Raw genomic sequence first — 9,453 nt, 5'->3', positions numbered from 1 at the left:
CCTCTCACTTTTGGCTCCACCCCATGGTGCTCATGTCCTCATGCAGACACATGTGGACACGACAGTGCAAACATCCCCACTACTTAGCCCACATCCCTCATCATCAGCTGGCCATGACCAAGAGGTGTGCACAATGGACCTGGATCTGGGAAGAGGGCCATGTAGGTCCAAGCAGTGGCTTTTGGGAGGGTTAGAAATGAAATTCAGGATCCTAGGAATCCAGAAGGTGCTGTAGTGGTGTAGTGGATAAGGCATTTGGCTGTCAACCAGAAGGTCAGCTGTTCAAATCCACTAGCTGCTCCATGGAAGGAAGATGGGGCAATCTACTTCCATAAAGAGTTATAGCCTTGGACACCCAACGGGGGTCACTATGACTCAAAGGCAGTAAGTTTGGTTTTTGGGGTTTAGGGATCCAGAGAGTAGACTAGAAGTGAGTGTGCTGGCTCTGCAGCCCACGGGCTTCTCACCCCATGAAGAATGACACAGCCCAACCATGGAGGGCCAGAGCAGAGGCTCACTGAGCCCAGGACCCTGGGCAGGCCCCCTTGTCAAAGGCTAAGGGCAAGGCTGGGAATGGACAGATCCCAGCACAGGGGCCTACAGGATGCAGCTGGAGGACCCCAACTTCTGCATCTTCCTTTATACACCAAGAAGTTGGACCAGGAGATCACCACGCCCCTCTCCAGACCTGATGCTGTGGAAGTCTATGATCTATTTGTAACTGTCAAATAATTCAATCTCAATGAATAGACAAAGACGTATTAAAACATCTAAACCCGTGTACACATCTTAAAATCGCTACCTCTCTAGTTCACAGTAAATGAAGTAAATGCTTCTGTTTGACTTTTCAAAAGCTCAGAAATTTTGCAACAAGATATGAATAATGGGATATCTGGGAGCTTTGGTGGCGTAGTGCCTAAGGCACCTGACTGCTAACTAGAAGGCTGGCGGTTCAAACCCACCAGCCACTCCTCAGAAGGAAGATGGGGCAATCTACTTCCATAGTGATACTGCCTCGGCAACCCAAGCAGGGGTCGCCGTGAGTCGGGTCCAACTTGATGGCACATAACAACAACAACAATGGGATATCCTGGTTAATTAAGTTCCTGGCTAAAAGAGTTGTCCTATTTCTTTTCACAGGTGATCAGTTACCAAACAATAAGTACAGCAATACACTTAACAATAACACTACGATTGACACGATCATTGGATTATGTCTGACTCACAAGCAGTTCTAGTCTCCCAAAGGCCATGAACTGTTCATATCTGTAGTGTGTGTGTATAACTGTCACGTGATAGATGATGGAAAGGTAGGCGTGCTGGATAAGTCACAAGATACAAGTTGAAGCTTTTCACAATACGTAACATTTCAAGTGTAGATTTTTTGGACCAGACTACCTCTTCCAGGTGCTTTGGTGTGGTTTGTTTATCTCCTTATACATTTTGATGGAAGCAGGTAATGTCATGCTCGCCAGAGGTCAGTCGACACGGAAAGTGCACGCACCTCCCTCCCACAATCAGTAGCACTCACCTGTCCTTTCATATCTGGAGCGATGGGAATGGTGGGCCAGATGGTGGAGTAGATTCCAAAGAACAGGAGCCAGATCAGCATGCTTCCCCAGACGGCCAGGTGGCTGAACTGCAGAAGAAGATGGATGCTCGAGCCAAATTCACACACGGAGATTTACCCCAGCCTCACCTCTTACAGAGCATCTCTGCTAGCATAGTGCCTAAGCACTTGACTGTTAACCAGAAGGCTGGCGGTTCAAACCTACCAGCCACTCCTCAGAAGGAAGGTTGGGCAATTTACTTCTGTAGTGATGCTGCCTCAGAAACCCAAGGAGGGTTCACTGTGAGTCGGATGCGACTCACAAAAACAACAACAATCTTTACAGGAGCAAAGCCCAAACCAAACCACCGCTCCCGAGTGGATTCAGACTCACAGCGCCCTTAGCAGACAGGCTGTCAGTGTTCATGGAAGCAAAGCCCAAACCAAGCCCACTGCTGTGGAGTCTATTTTGACTCATAGTATCCCTAGAGGTCACATTGGAACTGCCCCATGGGATTTTCAAGGCTGTAATCTTGGTAGCACAGTGCCTAAGGCATCTGATTGCTAACCAGAAGGCTGGTGGTTCAAACCCACCAGGCACTCCTTGGAAGGAAGATGGGGCAATCTACTTCTGTAGTGATACTGCCTTGGCAACCCAAGGAGGGGTCGCTATGAGTCGGGGCCAACTCGATGGCACGTAACAACAACAACAACACCTCTTACAGAATCCCTGTGTCCAAGACATCTTTCCTTATGCAAAGATTTTGACCACTTACCAATTAGTGGAAATGCCAATCTTTCTAATTTCCCTGTCTTAGAATGCTCTGGTAGCACAGTGGTTAAAGCCTATGGCTGCTAACCAAAAGGTTGGCAGTTTGAACCCACCAGCCGCTTCATGGGCGAAACATGAAACAGTCTGCTTCCATAAAGATTGGCAGCCTTGGAAACCCTATTGGGCAGTTCTATTCTGCTCTACGGTCACTATGAGTCAGAACTGACTTGATGGCAGTGGAGTGGGTTTAGAATATTTAGCAATGAATTCAAGTAACTCGTGCCTCCAAATTACCCTAAAGATGCAAGGGCTTTGCCACCATTGTGAACCCACCTCTAGACCCATCCCACAGTGACAGCAGGCACTTCTCAATCCATCCATCAGAGGGGTTTGCCCAACTCAGGGTTTTATTTTTAAAAAAAGTTTCATGAATTTACTTAAGAGAAGGGTTGAACAGAGAAAACAGACAAGATGCTTTTATTCCTCATTTCAAGACTTCAATTGTTCTTCCAGTTTTCCAAAGAGAGTTTTGTTTTGTTTTTTCAATCTGGAGTGGATAGGACATCTTAACAACTCCCCTTTAAGCATCTACTGAGTCGTTAACTTTTTCTCCTTTACTCTCTTAATGTGATGCTACCTTTTCCCTTCTTCCACTCTCCAACTGATCAGTAAGTTCTGCTAGCTTTTTTTTTTTTTTTTTAAAGAAAAACATATCCAGCATCTGACACTTCTTCCCGTCTCTCCCTCTACCACGCTAGGCTAAGCCAGCAGCACCTCTCACCTACAGTACTGCCTTGTGCCTCATCTGGTTGATTCTCTGATTCCTCACTTGCCCAAATCCACCTCCCGCCTCTCTGACACTGGTGTGACATTGAGTGAGCCTAATTCAACAGCAGCCAGAAAGGGCATTCCTGACAGACAGACAGACAGACAGGAAGCACTGGTTATAATCCTCAAATAATGGAAAAAAATAAAAATGTCTAAAATAGGGGCTGATTATATAAATGATGGAGTATCTGTATCAAACACAATACTTCTAATTATGAACGATAATTCTGTAGAAGAATATTTGAAGACAGAAAACGTTCATGATATATTTTTAAGTGGAAAAAAAAATGACAAAACCGTATGTTCTGTAAATCCAAAATCTCATTAAAAACATGCCCATACACACACACAGAGCAAAGTTCGGAAGCTTACGCAACAGTGTAAAATTTGGAAATTTTAACTTTTCTCATTTCTCTCTCCATTTTCTTATCTATGTGGTATGTGTAGCAGGAGCTCTGGTAGTGTAGTGGGTAAGGCATTTGGATGCTTACTAGAAGGTCAGCAGTTCAAACCCACCAGCTGCTCTGCAGGAGGAAGATGAGGCAATCTAATTCCATAAAGATTTACAGCCTTGGAAACTCAATGGGGGTTGCTATGAGTTGGAATCAACTTGATGGCAGTGAGTTTGATTTTTGCTTTTGGTGGTACATGTATGCATGCTTCTTAGAAGAGAGAGTGGCCAGACTTTGTCTCTTATATTTTGGTCATGTTGTCAGAAGGGGCATGTCCCTGGAGAAGGACATCATGTTGGGTAAAGTGAAAGGTCAGTGAAAAACGGGAAGATCTTCAATGAGATGGTTTGACACAGTGGCTGCAGTGATGGGCTCAAGCACGGTAATGACTGTGAGGTTGGCGCAGGACGGGGCAGTGTTTCGTTCTGTTGTACATGGGGGCGCTATGAGTCAAAACTGACTCAATGGCACCTCACAACATATTTTACAATGACAGTGCATACATCTGAAGTGAGATGCGAGTTAACAGCTTACAGCTGTATCAAGTGCCCAGAAAATACATCACCAGGAAACTCTGGATAGCAAATTTGCCTTGATAAAGACCAAACCACCATTTTCTCTGGCAGATTTTAAAACAAGAAAGCTAGACGTTGTTTACTGCTTTCCTAAGGCTGAACAAGAAGTCATAGCATACAAATGTCTATAGAGGACAGAGGAACAATTTTTGAGAAAACTTACTTTAGTCCAGGCTGTAGTCTCCAAACCAGCTTTCAGACAAACAGTTACAACCACATACTGTGGGGAAAAAAGAGGAGACTGAGAAAATGTATTATCCTTGCAAATTATTTCAACTTTCTGTGAGAAACCGCATGCTTCCTCTACAGAGGTCCTCCAGGGCCGCTACGCTTGGGAAGGGCCATCTAGGTCATCGATACTCTAGGGGTTAGTTTTGGGGAGCACACAGGCAGGTTTAGTTCAAGAAATCCCCCCATCCTAGAGACTATCATCTTTCAACAAATAGTTACTTTTGTCATTCTCTTAGCTCACAAGACTTGGGAGAACCCCTCCTTCTAAGGGTGGCTTGACTTTTGAAGGTAGGTGTGCCAAAGCCATTTGGAGAACCGAGGAGTCTGCTAGTCACCTGTCCAGAGAGGTGGGCTCTACATAACCTTCTCTGCAAAATGAGGCCAGCATCTCCAAGCCATTCGAAACTGTAAGGACTTTCTAGCATACAGTTTAAAGGCTGGAAAATACATGATAGGAGATTGGAAGGGTGGCATATGCACAGGGAGACAGCTCGGGGGGCAGGAGTGCATCGGAGGGAAGGACACAGGGGAGAGGTAACTATGGGGAGGAAGTCGGAGAAGAGCTGTTGCATTGTGGGAGACTACAGTCAATGTCATGAGACAATGTATGTGTGACCTGCTGTATGGAAGATGTATTTGCTCTGTAAACTTTCACCCAAATCACAATGAAATTTAGCAAAGAAAATACATGACAACCATTGGGAAACCCTTGCGTCAAGGACCTGGAGAGATACAATGCACGCATGTACCACTTAAGTAGAGTTCAATAAGCAGAGATCAACTCACCGTGTAAACAATATTTCCAACAAATAAGTAGTCCGTGGCATGACCATTGGCCAACGCAGAATCTGAAAATTGAAGAGGATACTGTTATTTCCCAGGGGTTGCACACTGCAAGCTACCTTCTTGAGAACAGAAAAATGGACCTTCAGAAATACAAAAATAAAGAGATAAATAAAAATAAAGAGTATTTCAAAATTGTATCATCTCATCATCTATGATTCTAATGCTGCTTTTGCTTCCTGTGACCTTGGAATTCTTCCATTTATAATTGCTTATAGAAGCAAGGGAGCTCTGGTGGCACAGTGCCTAAGGCATCTGACTGCTAACCAGAAGGTTGGTGGTTCAAAGCCACTAGCTGCTCCGCGGAAAGAAGATGGGGCAATCTATGTCTGACCAAGATTTACCACCTCGGAAACCCCATGGGGGTCACTATGAGTTGGAATTGACTCGATGGTAGTCAGTTTGGTTTGGTTTTTGTGTCAAAGCAAATAAACAACATCAAGTTTCTAACAAAGCAAACCACCTGAGGTCTGTGCTGAAATTCACAGTTTTTGAAAAGATTAAAATCTCTTTGGTTAATCAAAAATAGGAAAGGAATAAGATCTCAATCTGCCTTTTGCATAGTGGATAAAGCACTTGGCTGCTAACCAGAAGGTCAGCGGTTCAAACCCATCAGCCACTCAGCAGAATGAAGATGGAGCAATCTACTTCCGTAAGGATTTCCAGGCTCAGAAACCCAATGGGGGTCACTATGAGTGGGAATCGACTCAATGGCAGTGAGTTTTTTTTTTTTTTTTTTTTGAGCATGGAACATCTTCTCAAGTATTCCTTTACTATTCATTGTTAATTTCGGCTAAATTGGAATTGTGTCTTTGTAAAAGAAGATGACCATGTGAATACAAAATCAATTCATAGTGATTGAACCCAGACAACTGGGAATTCTGTTCACTACTCATGTTTTCAGTGCAACCACATAAACCTTAGGTGCAGAGTGGAAACAGCTCAATGAGAGATATCTAGGAAGTACCACTGGATTTCTAAAACTTTCATGTTCATATTTGTTCCAAATATCTTTTTCAAGATGACTATTACAACATATACAACAATCACTAAGGCAGAAGTATAGTACAATTGCCTAACTCATGCCAGTCAGTCTTGTTTTTAACCTGAGGCATCAAAGCCTATTTTAAGATCAGAAACATTTTCCTTGCATGACACTGCCAACTTCCTCTTATTCTCTTTTATTCTCAGATTCAGATCTGTGGCTCCCAATTCAGGTATTGAACTTTTGTGGTCAAATATCCAGCTCAACAGCTGCTATCCACACATGTCTGGTTCCACTGATTCACCTAGGTGCCTGTTGGCGAATCCCACTTCTATCAAAGAATAAAGATCTATTTACTTTTCTAAAACAGTGTAATGACCAAGACATGTCACAGAACATGCAGAAATCCAGGGGCCCTAGATACAGCTCTCAGGCTGAGTAATAGGTAAATTAAGGGAAGAAAAACCAGTTACATGATACCAATGGGCCTACATTAGCTAGTGACTACACTGAGGGAGTATTACTGGGGGAATAAGAGGCTAGGAGAATATGGAGAGGTAGGGTCACTGACTTAAAAAAAAAATGATCTCATGGCCTAAGGGAAAAGTGAAAAGAGGCTGAAGTTCAGTCAAGGCCTGTTAAAAGGGAAAAGAGGGGAAAAGTTCAGAGAAGGGAAAGGCTAAACCCCAAAAAAATAACAAATTAATGTGCTAGTAAAAAGTTATTCAAAATTGTGGATGTTCACTTTTCAGTAATTGGCCACAAGATCGTCTTAATAATAAATGTATCGTTATTTTATTGTGGTGAGAATATACATGGATTTGGTTTGGTATACCAATACTGGGCTATTCTAATTACAGTGGCTTTATTCTGTTTTTTTAAATAATGAAGTGTGATTCTTCTTTTTTTAAGATTGCTTTAGCTATCTGGAGTTTCTTGCCCATCCATATAAATATGAGGATTGGCATTTCCATTTCTGCAAAGGAGTCTGTTGAAATTTTGATGAGGATTGCACTGAATTTATAGATTGCCTTGTGTAGTGTATTGACATTTAACCACCTTAAGTCTTTCAATCCATGAACACAGAATATCCCTCCATTTATTTCTGTCTTCTTTGTTTTAGCAATTTTTTAAAAATACTTTTCTGTGACAAGTCTTTTATCTTCTTGGTTAAGTTTATTCTTTTATATGCATAAATGGTAGCATTTCCTTCATTTCCTTTTCCAATTGCTCATTGCTGATGCATAGAAACCCAAACGATTTTAAATAAATTTATTGTGATTTGGGTGAATGTTTACAGAGAAAATTCATCTTCCATACAGCAGTTCACATACACATTGTCTCATGACATTGACTATAGTCTCCCACAATGCAACAGCTCTCTCCCCACTTCTTCCCCACAGTTACCCCTTCCCTGTGTCCTTCCCTCCATGCACCCCAACCCCCTGAGCTGTCTCCCTGCACATACACAGCCCTTCCATTCTCCCATGATTGATCTCTCCAAGGAGCGTATGTACCGCATATAAGTGTTCAGCTCATATGCCTGTTTTTTGTTTGGCTGGAAGCCACAGGAGTGAGTTCAATTTCAGACCTGAAGGGCAGCCAGGGGCCATAGTCTCAGGGGTCTCACCAGACTCTATCAGACCAGTGAACCTCGTCCCCCCCCTTTTTTATGATTTTGAGTTTTGTTCAACATTGTTCTTCTTCTCTATCCAGGATCTCCTATGTAGATCCCACTCCGAGTGGTTGACAGTGGTCGCCGGACACCATCCAGTTCTGTTCTCTTCATCATACAGGCTGAGTATTGCAAGGTGTACCAGAAACCCAACGGATTTTTATGTGTTGACCTTGTACCCTGGCACTTTGCTGGATTCATTATTTGTTTAATATCTCTCTTTTGGATTCTTTAGCATTTTTCTATTTATAGGATCATATCATCTGTGAAAAGTGATAGTTTTATTTCCTTCTTCCAAATTTGGATACCTTTAATTTTCTTCCCCAGCCTAATGGCTCTCGCTAGGATTTCCAGAATCATGCTGAAAGTAGGGGTGAGAGTCCTTGTCTTGTTCTTGATCTTAATGAGAAAGCTATCAGTTTTTTCTACTCAGTATGATGTCAGCTGTGGATTTTCTATAAATGCCCTTTGCTACATTGAGAGATTGGCCTTCTATTGTTATCTTGTTGCCTGTTGAGTTATGTCAAATACACTTTCTGCATCAGTTGAGAAGATCAGTTAGTTCTTTTCCCTATTCTGTTAATGTGGTGTATTAAATTGATTGCTTTTCTGGTGTTGAACCATCTTTGCATTTCTGGGATATATTCCACTTGATTATAGTGCATAATCTTTTAAACATGTTTTTCCATTCAATATGCTAGTATTTTGTTGAGTATTTTTACATCTTTATTCATGAAGGATATTGTTGTTGTTGTTGTTATATGTCATCGAGTCGGCCCTGACTCATAGCGACCCCTCCTTGGGTTTCCGAGGCAGTATCACTGTGGAAGTAGATTGCCCAGTCTTCCTTCCAAGGAGTGGCTGGTGGGTTTGAACCGCCAGCCTTCTGGTTAGCAGTCAAGTGCCTTAGGCACTGCGCCACCAGAGCTCCCATGAAGGGTATTAGTTTTCAGTTTTCTGTGCTTGTGTTATCTTTATCTGGCTTTGGTATTGGTAACACTTGCCTCACAGAATGAGTTAGGAAGTGTTTCCTCTTCTTCCTATTTTTTTTTGGAAAGTTTAAATAGTATTAGAGTCACCTCTTCTATAGAAGTTTAGTAGAATTCCCCAGTGAAGTTATCCAGTTCAGAACTTTTCTTTGTTGGGAGGTTTTTGTTTATGGATTCAAATCTTCACTGTTAAGGTTCTGTCAAGATCCAGTATTTCTTTTTGAGTCAATGTAGAGAGTTATGTGTAGGAATTTGTCCATTTCCTCTTGGTTATCTAATTTGTTGGTAATACAACTATTCATAGTACTCCCTTACAAGCCTTTTATTTCTGTAGAGATGGTTATAATATCATTTCTAATTCTAAATTATTATTTTATTTATTGTGATTTGTGTGAAGATTTGCAGGGCAAATTCACTTTCCATATAGCAGTTCACATATACTTTGTCTCATGTCATTGACCACGGTTTACCACAATGTAACCGCTCCCCTCCCACTTCCTCCCCATAGTTACCTCTTCCCAGTGTCCATCCCTCCATACTCTCCTGCCCCCTGA

The 9,453-nt window shown here is 42.3% G+C and overlaps 1 protein-coding gene across 1 annotated transcript in view; it reads right to left on the bottom strand.

Moving 5' to 3' along the window:
* Positions 1–9,453, bottom strand: part of LOC103198374 (phospholipid-transporting ATPase IB) — an 826,205-nt gene that overhangs the window by 205,428 nt on the left and 611,324 nt on the right. The window contains exons 26-28 of the mRNA XM_042781171.1: positions 5,194–5,255; positions 4,340–4,396; positions 1,532–1,639 (exon numbers count right to left, since the gene is read on the bottom strand). Of these exons, the coding sequence (XP_042637105.1) occupies positions 1,532–1,639; positions 4,340–4,396; positions 5,194–5,255 (227 nt within the window). The remainder of the gene's footprint in view (positions 1–1,531; positions 1,640–4,339; positions 4,397–5,193; positions 5,256–9,453) is intronic.

This window comes from Orycteropus afer, unplaced genomic scaffold (assembly GCF_000298275.1).
Source record: "Orycteropus afer afer isolate SDZICR_OR568_19922 unplaced genomic scaffold, OryAfe1.0 scaffold00092, whole genome shotgun sequence".
Classification (NCBI taxonomy): domain Eukaryota; kingdom Metazoa; phylum Chordata; class Mammalia; order Tubulidentata; family Orycteropodidae; genus Orycteropus; species Orycteropus afer.
Note: the sequence above shows the minus strand (reverse complement) of the source record. Positions and strands in the feature narration are given on the sequence as shown.